The sequence below is a fragment of the Nothobranchius furzeri genome, chromosome 16, assembly GCF_043380555.1.
Source record: "Nothobranchius furzeri strain GRZ-AD chromosome 16, NfurGRZ-RIMD1, whole genome shotgun sequence".
Lineage (NCBI taxonomy): Eukaryota > Metazoa > Chordata > Actinopteri > Cyprinodontiformes > Nothobranchiidae > Nothobranchius > Nothobranchius furzeri.
In genome coordinates, this window is record NC_091756.1 from 56,583,629 (window position 1) to 56,607,133 (window position 23,505).

The following is a 23,505-nucleotide window of genomic DNA, read 5'->3' on the forward strand; positions in this document are numbered from 1 at the left end:
TTCAGATGGGAATCTTTTCTTGAGTGATTAAGCTACATCTGCGATGTGCGTAATGAATAAAATGTCAGTTCGTCTGCATGCGTCAGGGTAATTCTTTCTATTCTTTCTCCGTCAAAATAAACGGTCAAATACGGGAACTGTCCGGTCAACACAAGCCCTGCTTTTAACTGTTCTGTTTTCTTGTGAAAATTGTTGCAAAGAGATATAATTTAACTTGGTTAACACCAGAGCCAGGCGCACTACGCTGTTATCTCCGTCACTGTAAATGAGGGAAAAACAAATTGATCGGATCCTTTTCTGACCTTCCCCGCCTACAAAGTTTATTTACAACAATCAAACGTGACAGAGCCTGGATTTGTATTCTGAACAGTCTAAACATGTTTTAAAAAGAAACGTATGACAAAAGTGGCACCTGCTCAGTAAAACCACCAACAGGGTGAAAATATCAAAATATTGTGGGCAGAGACGGGCTACAACTTCCGGATCCACTTTATATAAATCGTTTTATTGATTATCTTCTTATGAAAGATAACTTTGACGTACACGAGCGACCGGTACCGGCTGCTGCCACCTGTTGTGATTGGTTAAAGCAGCTCTCTGCTGTCTGAGGGTAGGCCCCGCCCACAACGCCACGGCTGCTGTGGCTCCACCTGTTTTCTTTACTGTGGGAAACGGGTAATAATGGCTCTTTGATGGGAACAGGTTGCCGACCCCTGACCTAACCTCCAGTAGCATTAACAACTTGAGCTGAAAATAACCCATAAAAGAATCTGTAGTTTACCCATGTCAGGTTTCAGTTAGCTACATATTTGCTCACTAGAAATCTGGACTGACTAAGTTGCCAAAGCAAAATGATTTTGCAGTTTTAAGCGACATCATGACTGAAACAGGTTATGCAGTTGGTTAAAAAGAATCTTAATAGGGAAACATGAATGTGTGCATTCTTTATTAAAAACCTCTTGTTCAAAAATTCTGGGAACTTAATTTAAGACAGTGGTGGGGGCATGTCCCCAGCATTCCTTGGCTAAAATTATGCCTACGGATTATGCTGACACTGTCAGTCAACAAACATTTTCTGTATTAGACACACATAATAAAATTATATGTGTAGAAAAGGTTCTGTGTGCACACGAACCACTACAAGTGATAATGCTGCTGGAATTCATCATTTTATCCTTGGCAGCAGCAGTGCTGCAGGTGCTCTCCATGTCCAAAATGTGCGTAAGCCAGGTTTGAATGGAAAGTTGCTTAAGCAGTTTTCTGACCCCGTTCTGTGTGTAAGCAAGCTTTATAAATGAGGCCCCTGGTCTTTAGGGCCTTACATGGACAAGCACCATCACACATTGGTGATCTTCTTAGTCCCTACACCCCCAGCAGGTCCCTGAGGTCCAGTGACCAAAGCCTACTGGTTGCGCGGCACCAGGCTAAAGATCAAAGGTGACAGATCATTTGCTGCTGTGGCCTCCAGACTGGAACTCTCTCCCCCTGAGCCTGAGATCAGTGGACTAGGTGGTCTGTTTTAAAGGGACAATGTGTAATATGTGCATCCTGTGTATAAAAGAAATTTGAGTCTTTAACGTCATGGAGTTCAGAGTACGTATTTCAGCTATGGTAGCCCACATACACATGAAACATGCAATATGTCAACAACTTTCTGCTTTAAGTGCTTTGAGAAAATGGTTTTGGTCCCAAGCCTGCTTGTCCAAACTCTGCCTCTTGTGCCCAGCACTGATCAGATTAGTAAGAAGGTTTGGTTTAGAATTAGGGGTCACCTAGCCCATGATTCATTTTGTTACTCTCTTTAAACTGTAACCTCTTTTGGAGCCTGGATGCTGGACGGAGAGTGATGCTCAACTTGCCGCTTCACAATTCTCCACAGGCGTTCGACTGGGTTCAGATCAGGAGACATACTTGGTCATTTAATCACCTTCACCGTGTTCTTCTTCAGAAACAGTAGCTTTAGATGTGTTTTGGGTCATTGTCGTGTTGGAAACGTGCACAACGACCAAGTGCACAAAGTGATGGCTGCATCTTCTCCTTCAGTATAGAGCAGTACATTGTTGAGTTCACCAGCAGCACTCATGCAGCCCACATAAGGACACCGCCACCACCATGCTTCACTGTAGGCACCATGCATTTCTCTTTGAAATCCTCACCTTTATGACACCATACAGTTTTGAAATCATTAGTTCCAAAAACAGTGAAGTTTGTCTCATCACTTTAGAGTCCAGAGTCCCAGTAGTCTTCCTCTCTTTCAGCATGGGCCCTAGAAAATCTTAGGTGTGGTTTTTTTGTGCATGGGCTTCAGGAGAGGCTTCCTTCATGGACGATAACCATGCATGCCCTTCCTCTGCAGTGTGCGCCGTGTGGTGTCACAGGAAACAGTCACTAAAGTTTAACAGTACTGCTTTAGCTAACTGCAGTGAACTTGCATGATGATTTTCTTCAACCCTTCTCATCAGAAGACGCTCCTGTCCAGATGTTAACTTCAGTGGACGGCCTGGGCGTCTGTGTAAGATGGTTGCATTTCCATCTTTGTTACATTTTTGGATCACTTTTGCTACAGTTATTGTGACTGATATGTAAAGCTTTGCTGATATTCTTGTAGCCCTCACCTTTTATGTGGAAAGAAATGACTTCCTTTCCCCGATTTTGTGACATTTCTCTTCCACATGGAGCTGTTGCTGACAGCATTAAATGGGAAGTGCTTTTCTTTGTTAAGTAACGCCCTTTTTTAGTCACCTGTCTGCTGGACACCTCTTAGATGAATCATTAGACTCATCTGTAGTTGAACGCCTGTTCATTTGAATTTTCTAATCTTAAGTGTTGCTTTTCTCCCAAGACTATAATTGGGGTGTACTCATTTTTGCAACATGGGTTTGAATAGATTTGTTAGGAAAATCACTTTTTGTATGTGCATTTTGTAGTATGGTAACTCATTGAAAACGTTGATTTGTGACATAGTTTATTATAAATATTGACTTTTGAGATCTATTCTGGGCTGATAAATTATTCTTCACTATGGTCAAGATGGGATAAAAATTACAAAAATTAAACATATTTGATGTCAAGTAATTTTTTGGCACCAAATCAAAACTCTATAAACAGTTATCATTGAATAATTGTGCAGTATAAAAATTTAATTGGACCATGCTCATTACAGAGACCATAATGAATTTGTTCACCCACTTTTTCTCCACATGATAATTTCCTCTGTTTCTCACAGATCTGAGGAAACACATTAAATGACAGTTACAGGCAAAGCTGTCCTTCAGAATGATAAGCTGTAGATTTACTACATGCTTAACTCTGAGTCTGCAAGAGGTACCTGACAACAAGCATGTTTCATCTCCCCAGTATTCTACTCCAGTGAGTCTATCCAGTTAAGCCAGTTTGATGAGGGGATAAGCTGCAGGCTGCTCACAACAAAAAGGAGAATCCCATCCACTCTGATCTACCACGACACATTTATCTTCAGATTTACTTGTAGTCTCTCTCTCTCACGCGCACGCACGCATACACACACACACACACACACACACACACACACACACACACACACACACACACACACACACACCTATTATCATCTGTGGGCAAGGACTTATTTTATTAAGTGACCTTTGTGTGACCTTCTGTTGATTCCTCCTGACTACCTTCTCTTGGTGCTGCTATTTCTACCAGTTCTGCCCTTCTTGGGAACCCATATTACCTTTTCCTATTCATCTTTGTCTTCCTTTTGAAATTTTTAATTTAAATGTTTCCATTTTTTCCAATTTTTTTTACCAAGACATTTTTTTAAAAATATTTTTTATTAAAAAATTTTATTCTTGTGAAGCACCTTGTGATTTTTATCTTAAGGCGCTATATAGAAAAATAGTTTCTTCTGAATATTATTTTCATTAAGAAGAGCCTATCCTACATTTAGCCATAAACTAATAAAACCTTGATGACAGCAATAAAAAGGTGGATTGGGATAAGGTTTATCATCTAAATGAGTTTTCAAAGATTTTATTTGTTTTCCGTTTTAAATTTAACTTTATTTTTGTTGTCTGTGTTGTATTTTTAAAACTGTGTACTGTGTGTTAATTGAATAGTTAGTCAATTCTGCTGCATTTTAACACCTATTTTAGAGTTCTGATGCACTAAATAACAGCTTCACAGACAGACACACAGACATACACACACACACACACACACACACACACACACACACACAAACTTAAAAATTCAAAAAATGTCTGGTGTTCTTAAATTGTTAAACAATGGCGGGCATGAGCAGTGTTGCTTTAGGGGACAAACATGAAGCACGCTGCTTCCTACTCTCTTCCTAAGCAGCAGTGCTGCAGGCTGCTCCTCACAGCAGTCTTTCCTCACACTGCCGTGGCTGGAGCAGCCATTCTAAGCTGCATTTAGATAAGATGATTACTCCACTGCATACTCCATTGATTATGAATTGCACATGAGGGAAGCTGCTGCTGGCTGACTCTACCCCATGCCCCCACAATGCGACTTAGAAAATGGTCTCAACCCGGAAGTACCAAAAATTGCAGTTCCACTCTCATCCGCTGGGGGCTGGTGTCAGAAGCGAGCAAATCCTCATTGACTCCCATATTAAAAATACCAATTTCACAGCAGAAATAAACATGTTTACAGCCTGGTTCCAAAACATGTTTTTGGTTTAAATGATCTAGTTTACACTCATGACAACTCTGAGGGGGGTGAATTTTTTTCTCACTCTTCTGTTTAAGTGTATTAAAAGCCTAAAATTCTGTATAATTAATGAGCATCAGACCCATGTGACCGCAGAGCTAGCTCCGTGGAAAGGCCTCAGTTGAGCCTCGGTCTGGCTTGGAAACTGTTTCGGGATTTTGAGTCTCTCTATTTGTGTATTCTGTTTTGGATATTATTTGTGCAATTGTTGGACAAAATGACTTGCTGTGGCATTAATTGCATTCATAGAGCGTCCAAGGAGTCTCCACTTCATTTCTTTCGGTAAGTTAAATTATATGTATGTATTTTAGGTCACTGCCACCTTTAAACTAGCTGAGTTTATTGAAGTAGCTAGCTAACTATAATTTTAACATGTAGCATGTACTGTTTAACCATGAAATTTAGATGTAAAACAATTAATAGGGCATATGTCGATGGGTAAAAGGGTAAAACCCAGTGCATTTAACATAAAAATGGGTTGAAATGTGACGGAGCTCTTGGAGGGACACTTCTGTGTTCCATTCCTCCACCCAGTTCTCCCCGGCGGTCAGCCCGGTGCATGTCTCACCGATGCGGCGCCTACTAGCTGCTGTGCGGGCTGACCGCTCGTGGAGCTCTCGGACTCGTAGAGAGACCTGACCGCAGAAATACTGCAGCTCAATTCCCTACCTAAATGCAAAGTTTGAGAGACGTGGTTTACTTAGGTCTGCACTTCTTTCGGGCTAATTTGTCAAGTTCACAAAATGTGGTACGGGATGTAAGGTTAGAATCAGCGGCGAATTGGAACATATCTCGAAGCCCTGGCCGACGAAATGGTTCACATGACTATTACGGTCAGGCTCGGAGAAAATTTGGGTTGTTTTTGTGTCAGTCGATTCTGCAACAGTGACTCTAACTAACGCAGCACTAGTTGACAGACAGCATTACAGCGTGAAATCCAGCACAGCGTGACCCGGTTCTGTAAGGAATTCTGTTCAGGAGGTCGCATTTCAGGCTCTCCACATCATATGTGACTGACTTTGACGTTATAATAACGATCACACACTAGGAATGTTATAAAGCTTTAAAGTTTGAATTTGTTTTGCAGATTATTGTTACACGTGATTTTATGCTCTTTTAAACATTTATAAATGTGCTGCTTCTTTGTTTTTTATATAGCCACCCAGTTTAGAGCTCCCAGCTGCTGTGTGTCTTGTGACACAGGGACCATGATGGAAATTCATCTTCCAGAAAGTCTGGCTCTTCATTTAGCCAGATTTCTAAGGTATAGGCCAAAAATGTTTAGGTTAGTTTTGATAAGGTCTGTGCATCTCTCATTTCATGACGTAACTTTTCATATTTTAGTTCCTGGGTGCCTTCAATGTGCAGGGACTGTCCAAGCAGACATTCTATTGACATCAGGCAAAGCTGTTAATTCCAACAGTGAGCTGGCAGTGGCACAGCAAGCTGATTTCATCCAGGAGGCTACTGAATCTGGACCTGTGACTCTTGGTGTTGACATGCGAGCTGATTCACCTGGTGAATAAGTTTGAATTTATTTATTTTATTCCTTTGCTATCAAATGTAAATTAAGTAATAACTTGCATTTCTGAAGGACACTCAGCCAAATATGGCAGCTACACCATGATGGATCTCAAAAGAAACAAAGTTATTGATATCCAACTTGTACAGGTACAACATTCCCTGATGATTCCAATACATTTCATGGTTAATTATGCACAGATCAATGGAGAATTATGTTTATTTTCAGAGCAATGAAGTTGAAAATAGTGCGTGAATGGAGAAGGAGGGATTTGTGCGACGTCTGAGCACACTTTTGGAGAGGGGGGTCGATGTGCAGCAAGTTGTGACTGACCGCCACACATGGGTGCAAAAGTATTTGCGGGAGGAAAAAAAAAGGAAATCAGTCACTACTTTGACCCCTGGCACATGGGAAAAGGTAATATTTGGGGATGTATATAGTGAATATTACAGGAATTTTTTTTTCTATTTTAAATGTGGGTCTATTTGGCTCTCCATGAATTGGTAAGAAAATCGAAGAGCTGGAGAAGAGAAAGACGACTCAGGATGTGAGACTGTGGAAGCAAAGTGTGGTGAACCACCTCTACTGGTCAGCATCCCTCTTTATTCCAGATTGGTTCAGCATTTACATGCTAAGGTGGCGATATGTCACAGAGTGGTAATGTTGTTCTTATGTTTAATGTTTTTATGTTATGTTTTATGTTGCATGTTTTCTAATTGATTAGGTGCTTTTAGGTAGATTTTTAACTGTTTGGGTGTTTTTAGTGATTGCTGCAACATTGCATCCCATCTGTGTTAATCCTCCCCAATCACCCACACCTGGGAGCGGGGTGTGGACTGGACTGGCAAACAATGAACAGAGGCAGGGAGGGAGGTGAACGGGCAGAGGGTTTTGTTTATTTAAGTGAGCGGACGTGGGGACGCGGAAACGTGAGGGGAAAGGAAAATACTCGGCTGGAGCCAAATGGACACCGCGAGCTCCACAAGGACTGGAAGGAGATCCACCGGCGGCACGGACAGCAGCAGCAGCGGCAGGAGAAGCAGCAGCAACAGCGGAGAGAGAGATCCGCGGCCGGAGACGCCAGGGCACAGAGCGCAACACAGCAGGTGGGCAGAGTTACTCTGCCCCCGCGCAAAAGTAATTGATCAGTGCCTGGCAGTGTTAAAGTTGCTCTCTCTCTGTGATTGGTCTGGTGCCGGGGGCGTATTTACTGCCGGAGTTGTTGTGTGCCACAGGGGCCAGGCCGAGGAGGAGGCGGATTGGATCCACCGTGCGGCGATCCTGTAGTTCCCAGACGCCGACCTTGGAGGTTCCTTGGTCGAGAGCTCAGCAGGGCCGGACTGGATCGCCTTGTCCCTTGGGGCCCTGCGCACACTCTATTGAACGCTTTTTATCCCTTGGCGTCATCATCAGGGTTTTGTAATAAATGTACCTTTTTAATTTGCTTTGGCTGTCGCACTGCTTGCCTTGTTTTTTAGAACTTATTTTAATCCTTTTAAAATTAGTGGCACCTTCCATTCCACCTGGATCGTGTCACAGATACATAACCCAAACCAATATTACAATAACATAAGCACTTACACAAAACACTCCTCTTGATAGAGCAAATCTGTTCAGCACATTCTGACAGACAGACCACCTTTCTTCTGTCATGTTGCTGTACAGGACATTTGTAGAGTTTTTCTTTTTAAAGATAAATAGTATTACATTTAAAGACCAATACTTTCACATGATCATTTTCCCACACTTTCTGTATACCTTTATTTTATTGTTTTTCAATAAAGAATGACAAATTATTTAAGTTTATTGTTTTTTAAGCACACAAATATCTATCTGTAAAAAAGTATCTACAAAGCTAATATTTACATAACAAGTATGATTGGGTTTTGAAATACAGCACTCTGTTTATTTTAGTAAGATTTTTAAACCAAGTAAAGTTGGTAAAGAACACATTTCTATTGGCTGCTAAGAAACTGTTGGACTTAAAACGGGCCTGTTGTAGAAACAACTTGGCATGAATGATTCTTCCTTCCTTTTTTGTCTTAACCAAAGAAATTCCAGTAATTGAGCAAAAACATTTATTTTTTTACGTCACATTTTATAAAATAACAGGACACAAAGTGTCGGGACATTTAAAAAATACTTAAAATAATAAAAGGGGCCCAGAGAGCTGCAGAGTGAGTGGAACATTGGGTTGTGAATGAAGAACAGTTCTCAACAGTGTGATATGAGGGTGTAGAAGGTGAAGCCGGTGAAGGTCCTCCTTCTTCATGTTCACCAGATTCACACTGCTGACCACCCCCAAGTCATTGCCGCCACGGTGGATTAGAAGGACATCAGGAGCTGCTCTTCCATGCATGGAGTTGAAAAAGAAGGGGAGAAGGTCTTTCCACCTCAGTCCGCCCCAACCGAACCAGGAGACACGGACATCAGGGAGGCCAAGGTTGTCTCAGAGGGTCTCTGCAGTTCTCTGGGCACCACGCCTCATGTAGCTGTCTCCAATGATCCAAATGGCTATGGAGAAAAAAATAACAGGTTTGGCCTAGCTGTTTAAAGTACAAAACCGCACATGAAGTGGTCAAGACAGGTATTTGGAACTTACACTTGCTGTGTTGTGTAGCCGATGGAGCTGTGGGTCGTGACTGACATACTTAGTTGTCCAATCACAGCACTCTACCTGTTTGGTTGGCCAATTACAGCACTCTATTTGTTTGGTGGGCTAATCAAAGCACTCTGTTGATGGGCAGGATGTTACTGAAAAAACAAATATGGAGTCTGCTCGAAATGGTTTTGGCATCAACTTTGAACTATTTTGACTTGGACTTTTATTTGAGTTAACAGCAGATAGAGTAAACTACGTTTATTTAGCAAAAGGATGTATTTGCATTTTCTTTGACGAATGGTGGACTGCCTCGTTGACTGACATCCGTAGTGGTGAGTACTTAATGTTTGTTATCCAATAGCATACGAAGACAGTTTGAAAAACAACGTAGATCCCGACCTATGACAGATAGCCATCAATTGATAGTGGCCAGACTGTATATTCACTTAAATAGGATGGCTTGCCAGGCTAGGGAAAATACACAAGTATTCCAATAGTACTATGACAGTAACTGTATTCTAAATACCATGTTAAAAATATTAACTATAATGTAAAACAGTTAGTCGTGATTAGTATTGTAAATATGTCACGGTACTCTGTTACTTCCCAACACTGTGCAAGTTTGAATGTTTCCCTCGATGCTGTCTCACCTCCTTTGTTTTCACTCGTGCTTGGGTGCCTTGCCATCTCCTCCAAAGTAATGCGGCCAGTGTGTCTTGTCCTTTTCAGCTGTCACATGAACAGTGTAAGGTCCAGAAGCTAATGGGTAATTAATGTTTTGTTTGTGTTAGTAAAAACAAGAGAAATAGATTAAAATCAGGTTTACTCCAAGCCATCTCAGCGATTTCTTTTTTTATATAGTTCAAATTTGATCAGTAACACCAACAGGCCCAACAGCACCTTAATAACAATTTCAAACTTCAGTAAACATGTTGGTCTTCAAACCTGGTACCACTGAACAATGTTCTTGGTTCAGAAGCCGCAGAAGAGATGGAGACTGGACGTTTGAGAGGCACAATATAATTGGTGTCATCTCTGCCAGACATCTACAGCCCATAATACATCCTCAAAGGGGATAGCTTCTTAAATGAGGCTTCTCATCCTTCTCACATTATCTTCCTAAATATGTGACTGATGACAATGGAAGTATCTGCTCTAACTCTGTATGCCTGAAACCGTTTTTTTTCTTGATCAGACTAGTCATTCATTACTGCTTTTCACTGTGGCAAATGAAAAACTGCGTTTAAACTTAATTTTTATTTTCAGTCAAGTTTTTGGATTATTGTCTATCCTGTGATTGCTTACTTTGTTTTTTAGAAAGTAGTTTTTCATAATAACATAAAACAACAGATGAAAATATATTTCAATGAGCTTTGACTCACACTTTTTTTGTGTAAAATCATCTGCTGCTTGAAACTGGCCTAAAAGTAAGAAGTTGCTGTTACGACCCGGCTCGTGGGATTGCAACATAAGGAGGAGGTCTGGACACATGTTGTGAGTTAAAAGAGTATTTTAACTTTAACTCATTCACTGCCAATGACGACTAAAGTCGTCATTTTAGATCCAACCGTTCACTGTCGTCATTTGCATTTTTTTTACTGTTTGAGCATCAGAACGAGCCCCCGAGCTGAGAGAACAAACATCTCAGCCCTGAAGCCGATCTTCATCTGCATACGTCACACGTCACGTGATCAGGAAGCAGAACATCCATGTGTTAGGAGAACGTTTTGGAACGTTCCTGTAAAAAAAGTGAGGCGCGAACCGGAAAAGTGTCTGCCGATCACAATTCGACAACGGATTATGAACGAACGGATAACGCTCGAAACATGTGGATTCTTCCTGATGTAAGAGGTGAGTCTCCTCTTTGTTTTGTTTGTTTTGGTGTCGACATCATCCTAGCGCGCAACATTCTGTGATTCTTAAAAAAACAATAAAAACGGCGAGAAACGCTGGCGGCGAAGGCCGCTAGCAATCAGGAAACGGCTGGCAGTGAAAGTTAAAATCGGCCTCCAAAAGGCCACACAGGCAGGAGCTATCAAGGTGATCTCGCTGAAGCTGCACCAAGCAGGCCTTTACTGCACACAGTCAGGTCAACTGAATAGAGGGGATAACACCTCCCCCCTCAAAAGAGTTCCTCTAGGAACTCACCAGGAGCACACCAAGGCCCTCTGGTCTGGTCTAGTCACCTTCAAACTTGTAAAAACAGAAAAAGGAGTAGAGGAGAACATGCAGCCAGCCCACAAATGCACACACAGACACACCACAGCAGCAAAATAACAACAACAAAAAAAAAACTAGAAAGAAAGAAAAGTAATGAGCCAGCCAAAATGAACGAAAGAAGAAAGATCACGCAGACCAACCGACATAGGGCCATAGGATCTGGTGACCTCCCTGTACCCTGAGTGAACAGGAACCTAAACCTAACAGAAATAAAGCCATGAAAACTAGACTACCGGATCCACCACAAAACAAATTAAAGACACAAACTACCACAACAAACTCAACAGCAACATGTACCCTAGACAAAATACAACCGCCACAGACAAAATAACCATCACACCAAAGTTGTTACATAAGAAGGACCAAGTACAACTGATGATTCAACACAAAGTGAGCTGCTGTCAAGACAAAGGGCTTCACCAATTGGAACCACACCAAACCAGTGCTGCTTGCAGAGCCTATGTGAAGCACTTCCCTTCCTCCCATCTGTGTGTGGGGGGGTCTCTCATAGGTGCGGCACTGGAATTTCAGCATTGGCGCAGCACCACTCCTGAGCCTAAGTAGGGGGAACACTGAAATATGTTGATGATAAATCTAACACACAAAGGTGTGAGAATTTTAATTTCCTTTTTGAACCATTTAGTCTGTTGATAGTTTTATCGTTTTAAATCTGTTAGGTTGTTACTGACAGCAGCTACATTTTAGTTTCTTTTCAGACTGAATCGCTGCTGCAGCATGTAGGCGTAGGCTCTCAGTCAACCTAGACATCATCCTGATAGTTTTAATTAAAACTGTTGGAGTTTTCAGGATATGTTGGAGACATTTTAACTCTCATCTCAGAGGCTTCTTCTATACTTTGGTTGTGGTCAGAAACAAACACGCTGGTTGTGCTGCAAGTCTTTTTCTTTCTTTCTCAAATACATGTTTTTGTCTAAATGAAGGTGATGTTATTGTTCATAGAATTAAACTTCATGTTAGCTGGCTCATTTAAAACGTATAATGTCTTGAAAGAATCGGAATCGGGAATCGATAGGAACTGAAATCAAAGGAGGAATTGGAATGGGAATCATTCAAATTCAAACGATGCCCAACCCTAGCTGGTAGGCGTGACTCTCTCCAGGGTACTGATACCGCAGGCTGATGGCACACAAGCACTATCCTAGGTCTTGAAAAGTTGGTACTCATGGGACAATAGGCACAGCAGCCGAAAATGGACAGAAGGGCAGAGAAGGCAAATTACGGAGACCTTAGCAGTTGCATGTATTTAATGTGGCGGCATTCTCCATGCTCATTGTCACACTTTCCCTGGAGGAGTGGAGAAAACAAGTTTTTTTTGTCACTCGTCTATATTTGGACACTTTCACTCACATCATAAAATATGTCAGCGCACCTTTTCAAAGTCTCATAGAATTACGGGATTTCACCCAACCATTCGAGATCAAGCATGATAAATAAGATGTTGTGCAAGTTTAACATATTAAATATGTGTTGATTGTATTCATTTAATACATTTTAACAGTATTCTACAGTTTATGAAATTTTATAATTTAATTAATACATTTTTTCTGATGTTAATCTATTTCACATGGCAGTTGCTTCAGTGCCTTTAGGGGTGTGGTCCTGGTCAAGACAATCTCTTGAACTCCAAACTGAATGTCAGAATGGGAAAGAAAGATGATTTAAGCTATTTTGAGCGTGGCATGGTTGTTAGTGCCAGACGGGCCGGTCTGAGTATTTCACAATCTGCTCCGTTACTGGGATTTTCACACACAACCATTTCTAGGGTTTACAAAGGATGGTGTGAAAAGGGAAAAACATCCAGTATGCAGCAGACCTGTGGGTGAAAATGCCTTGTTGATGCTAGAGGTCAGAGGAGAATGGGCCGACTGATTCAAGCTGATAGAAGAGCAACTTTGACTGAAATAATTACTCGAATAATTACAGAGCCAGCATCCATATCTAACACATACTTTGTTTCTTTGATTTTCTGCATGAAAATAAATATTTTTGAAAATTGTAACAACAGAAGAATACTTTTGTTTCATACCACAATAACACCCCTGGGTTGATGTTTTGATATTTTAACTACTTCAATGAGTGCCATATAAAGGGTTAAGGATAGGCGTTTGTGTGAGCAGACTCAGCAACACATTTCATTTCAAAGAGCAAATATTATTCAACAATAATAAAGAATGCAATAGAATGTTGTCACAGAGTCCCCAAAACATCTTCTAAGACTGCTTATGAATAAAAAAAAGTCTGCTTTTTCTTTTATCAGTTTTCACATTGTTATTCTTGTGTTTTGGCCTAAAACGAGACTAAGATACACTCCTGTGTTTATTAGGCAAAGGCACATCAGTAAGAAGAAAGGGAAATAGCACAAGGAACAGATCAGAATCAGAATCAGAAAAGCTTTATTTTAAGTGCTCCAGCGTCCCGAAGCATAGAAATTTGACTCCGCAGCACAGCCTGACCAAGGTTACACACACACACACACACACACACACACACACACACATACACACATGTAGACAAAACAGATACATGCAGACCACGAGAGCAGCCATGAATGGCACTCATTTCATTCAGATGAAAAGGGGATTACACGAGGATAAGTTGGGGGAGGGGAAAAAAGGCATTCCAGAGTTACTCCCGACAGGGCGTAGCTTAGCTATGCAGAAAAAATACCTCAAACGTATGAGCACGAACATCAGCAGTTCACAACATGAGACTCCAATAGGAAGGCAGGGGGGTGCTGGGATCCTGTTTCCTCCAGCGAGAGCAGCCATCTAAGGCGCTCATCTACTGTGCAGTCACAGGTGGGAGGGAGATCTTGGTAGAAGCGAAGAGCACATTGACTTCTCCAGCTGATGACCTCGCCAGGCTGAAGTCCACCAATCCGAAGGCAGGTGGTCGGGTAGGTCGGGTTTTCACAGCATCTGTCTGCATTCCTTCGTGGGGGTTTTAGTTGCTTGCAGCTCAAGGCTACCAGGGTGTCAGATTCAGGTAACAAGAATTTGTTTGGGTCAGGCTGAGATAATTTTTCCTCTCTGCCTTCAGTCTTTAAACTGATCATTTCCAGTCCTTCAGTGAAGCCAATTTTGGGTTTTAAACTTGTCCATACCGTCCGGTGACTCTCCGAGATGACATCAATTTTGCGCACTAATACCGGTATCGCAGCTAGAACATTGTCCAGTTTACGATTCACTTTAAGTAACGTCCCAGTCTGAGAAGTCTCCACACGGACGATGCTTTCCGTGGGTGCGGGTCGTCCTCCAATCGCTCCCGTCTTCCCAAATTTCCAGAAAACCAGATATCCTCCCACTCCAATCAGGAGACATCCAGTGATCATCAGACCAAATATCCACACGTCTTCGATGTCCTCAATGGACAGCTGGGAGAGGCATATGGTCTTCCACTCCTTCCAGGAATCCAACATATATCCCACCGGGTGTGTCCCCTGTGGACATGTGGGAGCCCCCTGCTCCGTTCTCATTGTTGAAAACATCTCATCGATCGCATTGAATGATTAGTTTATCAAATCCATGGTTAGTAAAAATAGTTTTTCAGAAGAAATGCAGAGAAGTGCTCTGTGGGCAGACAGGACAAAGAGCCTTGGGAAAAAAAGATAAGGGAGCGAAAGACGGAAGCGTCTGTACTCCTGGAGTGCCAGAAGAAAAAGATAGAGAAGAACAAGGCAGAAGCAGAAAGGGAATGAAAGTGCAATGAAGCTTTTATTAGCATTTTTTTTCTTTCAAAAATTTTATATGTTTAATGAGTCAAGCTGGAGATAATCTGGTCTTTCAGAGGTCATGATACTTTTCTAAAAAAAAATTTTTATTTGTGGCCTTTTTAAAAACACAATAGTCTTTGAATATGACTGAAGGTGCTAGTCAGTTTATAACCTTCACAACCAGCTGTTGACATTTTGTACCAGCTGGGTACACATTTACATACCATAAGCACATTTCCTTAAATGTGTAATATACATAGAAGAAAAAAGAAGGAGAAAGAAGAAAATGGAGATTTTTTTTATAAAGCACCTCTCTAGAGCCATTTTTAGAAAAAAAAAAGCTGCCTATTTGCCACAACATTGTGACTGCATCAGGGAGTCTTAGGTCATTTATAAGTGATAAGACAGTGGCGGTAATGTGGCACAATCGTGTCCTTTTTCTAAAAAAGATTGGGTGATGGCAACATAAAGGGTGTATGGGGTGGCCTATGGGGTGGCCTCTGAGCTGCCGCGGACTTCCACTTATCTTGGAAATAACTTGCCTTTTTTAATGTGATTAAAGCTGACATCGTTAAGTTTTTTTAACGAGCCGCTCCTAAAGATGTCTGTCCTCCACAGTCCTCATTGAGACTCTGATGATCTGAGCTTCAGCTCTAACAGAGAGACGCTCATGGAGTGCTGCGGCGCTCCAATTTGCCATCTCAGCTGATTTTGTTCAAAAACAAAACTTACTGCCGGTGTTTATTTCATTTTCAATATATTTGCCAGCCGGAGCTCGGGATTAACTCCCCACGTCATCATGTCACCTACCTCTGTTGTGCCATGATACAATAGTCGTTTATAAGAATGACCATTACCGCAAAATTACTACCACGCGAGGCAGATTGAATACCGCAAAATTCACGCAACGTCATGCCGGCACAGCGCGCTTATAAAACACAACGTTGCGGTAAATCTGATTTGCTGGCATGGTGTGTCTTGTAAAAAGGGCTTAGATAAAAACCATAATGTGTTTCGCAAGAACAATAAAAACATTTTACTAAAAGATAACGCCAGTTTTACAGTGGAAGCATCAGCGGCACGTAACGCCAACAGAACATTTTACTCGCAAGCTTTAATGCGGTCCATTACACACCGGGAGAGTCTTGGTCCCAGAACGGCTTACTCGCTGTGCTCCTAGTTTGAATCGCAAGATCACAAAATCCCTCGAGACTTTAAAGGTCATGGTTTGTTTATGCAATCCACCCTTAAACTAAAAGAAGGAAATCATGTTTCATATCACTGTTTAGAGTCGTATATGATGCAGTTCCTCTCTACTGCCAGGATTAAAGCCATGAAAAACACACCGCTGCAAATATTGAATGATGTTGGGAGTAATGGGCCATTAGCTCACACGTAAGCTACATACATAAAATTACAACACTGCAATAGTTAGAAAATTACAGGGTATTTTACACTGAAACAGTGTGTGATTTCCTGTCTAACCCTGACAGTAAAAATTGACATGTCCCAGAAGCTGCTGTCGGCAATAATAGAACCCGATCATATTCTTAGTGGCGCGGCGTGGTGTGCTGCTTTTGGGACGTGCCTGAAAATTGTGGCTGGTTTGAAAAGTCAAATGACCCCATGATGACCCTTTAAACTGAACCAAAGCGTAAAAAACTAAACATGAATTAAATAAAGTAAGTCCTAAAAAAGAACTCACTAAATTTAGATAATGGACACGGATGTGTGTGCACGTGCGTGCGTGTGTGCGCGTGTATGTGTGTGTGTGTGAGAGTGTGTGTGTGAGAGTGTGTGTGTGAGAGAGAGAGAGAGAGAGAGAGAGAGAGAGAGAGAGAGAGAGAGAGAGAGAGAGAGAGAGAGAGAGAGAGAGATCAACATGCTTGCTGCTGCTGCTGCCAGAGTCCTTCATCTTGGCCCCGGCTCATATTGACCACATTTGAGGTTATAAATCACTGACAGTGAATGCAGTTTCGTCTGTGTGTGTCTGTATGGTTGAGTGCTTCTCTAGGTGTGAGTAGCTGCTCACAACAATGTCAGGTCAGAGGAGCAATAGAGCGAGCAGTGTGTGTGTTTTTTTGTTTCTTTGTGAAATCTGTAACTGCTCTAGTATCCGATGTGATCAACAGGCCAAGTAACAAGGTTTACCTAACTGCTTTTCTGTTTTGCACTTTCTTGCAACAATAAGTAGATGTTTTAAACATAAATACCTACTTTAACCAAACATTTGCTAAAGCTTTAAGGTACAAATCACAATACATGGAGGGAAAAAAAAGTTTTTGATTGAGTCAGTGCTTAATTTGTAAATCAAACATTACCAGAACCAAAAGTTCATGAGGGCAACACTGATGCTGGAACGTGCCGGGGTGGGTGGGCGGTGGGCTCATGATGAATAAAGTTTTGACAATTGAATATTAATTGTGTCCACAAATGTTAATGGAAATTTCTTTTGACACCCACATTTCTTTTGACAACCCAGCAGACCACAGCTGAGTGAATAACAGAGCCAACAACTGAGTGATGAAAGGATTTTAGCAGCTGAGAATTAACTCCGAAGGACCTCAGTCTCCTCAGGAGGTGGAGGCGGCTTTGGCCCACTTTATACAGAGCATCTGTGTTTTTGGACCAATTCAGTTTGCTGTTGAGGTGAACACCCAGGTACTTAAATGTATCCAAAACCTCAATGTCTGCATCCTGGATGTTTACTGGTGAGTGAGGAGTGTTTCTCTGGAAGTCAATCACCATTTTCTTTGTCTTAATGGTTTTTAAGCAAAGGTGATTACACTCACACCAGTCAACAAAGTCCATGATGACTGACCTTCAACATTCAGCCAACAATGGCAGAGTCATTTGGGGAAGCAGTAGCTCAGGTGGTAGAGCGGGTTGCCTCATGATCGGAGGGTCATGGGTTCAATTCCAGCCCCTGCCATGGGTATCCTGCTGTTGTGTCCTTGGGCAAGACACTTCACCCAACTTGCCTGTGTTAGTGGTGGTCAGAGGGGCCGACGGCGCCAAATGGCAGCCTCGCCTCTGTCAGACCTCCCCAGGGCGGCTGTGGCTACAAGTAGCTTACCATCACTAGCAGTGTGTGAATGTGAGAGTGTGTGAAAAGCGTCTTTGGGTGTCTAGAAAAGCACTATATCAGTTCAATGCATTATTATTATTATTATTATTATTATTATTATTATTATTATTATTATTATCAGAGAACTTCTGGAGGCGACAGCTGCTGGTGTTGTAGGTGAAAATTGTGGTGCAGTGCATTTTTGTATCTTGAAGTGAGTCAGAGCCCGCTGCTGCAGGTAGATGAATGCATCCTCCACCCCCGTTTGGTTTATATGCAAATTGCAGTGGGTCCATTTCCAGGGTCACCACTGAACGTAGATGGGTGAGGATGAGTCTCTCCAAAGTCTTCATCAGATGGGAGGTCAAGGCGACTAGTGTGTAGTGGTCTGAGTCCCTGGGATGTGATGTTTTTGGAACTGGAAACACACATGAGGCCTTTCTCCAACCCAAGGCTCAGGTTGAACATGTGTGTGATCACTACACAAAGCTGGTCAGATCAATCTTTGAGCAGTCTGGGGCTGATCTCGCCAGGACCTGCAGCTTCCCTGCTCTTAAGCAACCTTAGTTCTCTCCTCACCTAGTCAGATGTACATGGACGTAATTTTCACTTTAGAAGTGGGGGGGGGGGGGGGGGGGGGGGTTTGAAACTTTACAGTATGCTCTAATGGGAAACAGGCTTCAACACAAACGGTTGTTTTCTGCTTGGTCCTAGAGCTCAACCTGTGTCAATTTAATGTAGCGTAATATTGTTTTTTGACGGTAAAAAGTGCAGGGGTCAAACCTTGACTTTGGAAAAAGTGGGGGGACATGTCCCCCCTGCCCCCCCCCCCCCCCCCAAAAAAAAAAAAAATTACGTCCATGCAGATGTAACAGAGGAAGAAGTGAGGGAGTGTGTGGTGCTGAGGAGGGTTGGTGGTGTTGTTGAATGGTGTGAAATTTGTAGGTGGGGGGTGTTCAAGAAACCAAAGAAGTCCAGTTGTTTGATTGTACCCTTTGGATGAGCATGACCTGGATAACTGAGAACCTTCACCAGCATATATTTCTTTTAGCCTTGCTAGTTTGCGCCTCTTTGCTGCCCCCCTGCTTCATACACATTGACATATAAATATTGGGCAATGGGTTTCCATAGGCTCCAATAACACGTTTTTGAGGCCAAATGGGAGGTGGCCACCACCACCATTTTGACCGTGTCACAGGTTCCGTCAAGCCCAGACAATTCCACAAAAGGGAAGAGAGAAGGAGCTGAGGGTGGGGCTGTAAGGCTGGGATCAACTGACGACACCCGGTCGAACTAGCTACAAGCTAACCCAAAGCTAATGCGGAGGTGGGAGCTAAGCTAACGGAGGTAGCAACCTAGCTACAACCGGAGTTAACTGTGCACAACACCAGAGCTTCTGAGTCAGAGATACGCTGGGCTGGCCGCTGGATAAAAACCGGGTGGAACACAGAGGTCTCCGAGACCTCCACAAGCCGGCAGCCGCACAGCAGACAAGTGCCACTGCGATCTGAGATGCGCAGAGCTGCCGCTGGGGAGAACCAGGTGAAAAGGTTTCCATCCCAGAGCTCCACAAGCCGGCAGCCCACGCAGCAGACAGAAGCTGCGATCAGACAGAGGTGCGCCGGGCTGCGGGGAGGGGAGAAACGGGTGGAAAACATCGGTCTCCCGAGAGCTCCACGAGCCGATAGTCGGAACCCAGCTGCACCAACATGTTATATGTTGGGCTGTATGGTGGCACAGTGGTTAGCACTGTTGCCTCGCAGCACGAAGGTTGCAGGTTCGAAACTCGGCTCGGCTGCGGCCTTTCTGCGTGGAGTTGCGTGTTCTCCCCATGCATGCGTGGGTTTCCTCCGGGTACTCCGGTTTCCCCCACAGATCACAACATGCCCTATAGGTCATAAATTGTAAGTTGCTTTGGATAAAAGCGTCTGCTAAATGAATAAACATAAACATTATATTTCAACCCATTTTCTAAAGTGCAGCATTATGTTAAATGCATTGGGTTTTACCCTATCACATTTAAATTTCATGGTTAAACAGTACATGTTAAAATCTAAGCTCAGCTCGGCAGTGACCTAAAATACATAAATATAATTTTACTTACCAGAAAAAATGAAGTGGAGACTCCTTGGACGCTCTATTAGTGCAATTAATGCCACAGCAAGTCATTTTGTCCAACAATTGCACAAATAATATCCAAAAAAGAATACACAAACACAGAGACTCAAAATCCCGGAACAGTTTCCAGGCCAGACCGAGGCTCTACTGAGGCCTTTCCACGGAGCTAGCTCTGTGGTCACGTGGGTCTGATGCTCATTAATTATACAGAATTTTAGGCTTTTAATACACTTAAACAGAAGAGTGAGAAGAAAATTCACCCCCCTCAGAGTTGTCATGAGTGTAAACTAGATCATTTAAACCAAAAACATGTTTTGGAACCAGGCTGTAAACATGTTTATTTCTGCTGTGAAATTGGTATTTTTAACATGGGAGTCAATGAGGATTTGCTCGCCCCTAGTGGATGAGGGTGGAACTGCAATTTTTGGTACATACAGGTTGGCCTCAATTTTTTAGCCGCATTGTGGGGGCTTGTTCATACACCCCCCACCCCCACCCAACCCCCCCACCACCACCATATTTAACAAGCTGAAGCCAGACATTGCTTTAAAATTATGCTTTGTTACCAGAGAAATGCCAAAGGTGTCATAGAGCACTCAGAGTCATGTTGAATGACAGTGACTCACCTTGCTCTTCATACACAAAATGCAGTTAATATGAACTGTAAAAGTTTTATGAGAGGTAGCCAAAGATGGAGAAATATATGTGATGATTGCTGTCATCATTTTAAAAAAAGTGAAGAAAATGGAAATGCCAAAACGTGTCTGTTATCGTAAAACTACTGTCTTATCAACACAGTCTACCAGACGCAGAGGTGCATTTCAAATCTAAAATAAAGGTGAAAATAAAGAGAGAGGTTAATATTGTGGGATACTTTTTTACTCACAAATCGAGAGCTGGATATGATCTGGATCTTGTGTTTCCAAAGACCTGGAAAAAGAAAAGATAACAAGTAAGATCTGTAAACTGCCTGTAAAGTAATGCAGTGAAGTCTATTTTTCTTGTTTTGCCCAGGTATCTGAAGTGCCCCCTCCAATAGCCTGGGAAAAAGGTAGACATAAATAGTAAGCAGCATATTTTGCACTAAATCTCTCCTCTGCTTCTCCCTCCGTTCTCCTTTGAGAGGGAAACTTTTGTATCATAATGCAGTCTCTGAAAATAGCACTGAGAAAAGCTTAAAGTGAGTATGCCGGTACTGCTTCATATTTATATTCAGGAAAAAAAAGGATAAATTATTCTGAGGGTATTTGTGAGACACTGTGTGTGCCACTGAAACATGAATACCATGGGAGATTTGTGGCCATTTCAATGGTGATCAAAATGTTGTACAATTTTTTTCTGTGAAAGAAAAACTAACTGTAACTGATATTTCTCAATATATTAGGAAAACACAAGTATGACCCCTGCCTTCTCCTTTTCCTGTTATATATTCTATAATCTAATCTTATGTTAAAGAGGTTGTATTTCGTCAATCTCGCGATAGTTGTTCATCAATCAGGTTCTTGATCAAACTAACTAAAATAGCGAAGGGGTATGTTTTGGTTCACCAAGGTATGAAGGCAAACCTGCTTATGCAGAATGTAGGAAGAGTACAGCAAAAACTCTTATGAAATATATTTATCACATAATTTTAATACAACAAGAGGTCACATCTAGTGGAATTTGTTCTCTTTGGGGATCATTCCCATCTTTGAGACACCATGACAGTACATTTGACTTAAATTAATGCCATTTATAATTTAGGTACAGGATCAAGTTAAAAGGGAAAAACTCATTGACTTAAAAGTGAAGATGTCAATATTGTATCTGTGAATAAAATGTAATAATTTTCTAAAAGCTTTAATGTCCAGGTTTCTGTCAGGTATTCTTGTAGATCCTTTTAGAAATCCTGCCTCATGTGCAAAAATAGAAATGATCAGACACCAAGAGGATAAAATATGAATTGGTTTTAAGTATAAATATGCATGGGCATTCCTGGAGTTGAACAAGCGCTTGTGCTGTTCTGTTAAGGCACTGCCTCACCGTGTTGGGAATTACATAGGTTTAAAAAGAAATTGCAGAGAGAAGAGGTAGTTATTTATTGATTAGTCAAGTGCACCAAATGCCCCCTTTAAGAGGATGGTACACTCAGTAAGAGGCAAGCAGAAAGAGAGTAAAAGATGAATATTATCGGCAAAAAGAAATGAAAAATAAAATCACTATAGTAGAAGTAAACCTTTTTTTTCATGACTAATTTGTGTCTCCTTGAGGTACAACTGAAATGAAATAAAAATGTTGGCATTAAATGCACATGAAAACGTTTTGGATAATGAAAGTTTCAGGACAGATTAATGAAAACCTTCCTGGGTAGCCTGAGCTGACGGCTCTACTTCTCATTTCAAATATCTCATTTACGACAAACAATAACTAAGATTTCATACAGAGAACCACACCAAATGAATGTTTTTATATTTAGTTGTTTAGCACCAATGCATCGAGTATTTTCTGTCATGTATTTGCTTAGTAATTATTGGTTGCTGCCCCAACAGAGTGGATACGCTGACTGGCAGAAAACCACACAAACGATCCTCTTGGATTTATGCTTCATAACGTACGCAAACAGCATAACGTTTAAAGGTGTGGAACACAATTTAAACATTTTTAAAGATTATTTATGATTATCGGTCACTTGAGTTGTTCATGCAGGCTGAACATGAAATGAACAGGAAAATAGTCTCCTACACTTATTTCCTGCATTAGCTTCTGAAAATAGACAGTGAAGCCTGACAGATCTAGGTCACACTGTGACTTAACAGTCATGGACTCACCCATCTTGACTCACAACAGGGAAGGCTGTTGTTGGTTTAACTTCCGGGAAACGGCATGGAACATTTCAGCCTATAGTGGAAGCTAACCGTTAGCATTAGCAACTTCACCACACAACAGCACTCCTCAAGGCTTGTGTTATTTGTGGAGCCAAAACATCAATGTTGCAAAGGAAGTAGTCGTTGCTGTTAGCCAACCCAAGGTGAGATGTCCAAATATCAAGAAATGAGACTCCAAACTCTGTCGTGTTAAAGAAGTGAAAACCATTTAACCGTTTGCAGTGGCCTCTAGTACGAATGAATGCCTTGTAAGATGTTCTTGGATGAGGGACATTTACCAGAGCACCATTATCAGCAACAGCAATTTATCCACAACATAGTTGAGTTTCAGACGGCAGGTTTTGGAGTCTTATTTCCTGATATTTGGACATCTTGCCTCGGACTGGATAACAGCAATGCAACTCTACCACTGACTTGCAGCATGGGTATTTTATCTCCACACCATATACTTTCTACCAGAAGCTAACGCAGGAGCTAGACAAAGGAAACTATTTTCATGTTCAGTCTGCATGAAAAACTCAGAGTGACCGATTAAAATCAGAAATAACTAAAAATTGGGTTTTCAGTGTTCCACACTTAACTTCTTTAAACATGTTTTGTACGTTCTTGCTGTGTTTATCTTCAAATTCCATTTTTGGCTTTTTTTTAAACACAGATAAGGTTTTT

General features: G+C 41.8%; 1 protein-coding gene across 6 annotated transcripts in view; it reads right to left on the reverse strand.

Annotated features, from left to right (window-relative positions):
- LOC107387348 (inactive N-acetylated-alpha-linked acidic dipeptidase-like protein 2) overlaps nucleotides 1-23,505 on the reverse strand; it is a 661,429-nt gene that overhangs the window by 513,611 nt on the left and 124,313 nt on the right. For all 6 annotated transcript variants that reach the window (XM_054749605.2, XM_070545852.1, XM_054749607.2 and 3 more), the window contains one exon: nucleotides 20,862-20,905. In XM_054749605.2, the coding sequence (XP_054605580.1) occupies nucleotides 20,862-20,905 (44 nt within the window). The remainder of the gene's footprint in view (nucleotides 1-20,861; nucleotides 20,906-23,505) is intronic.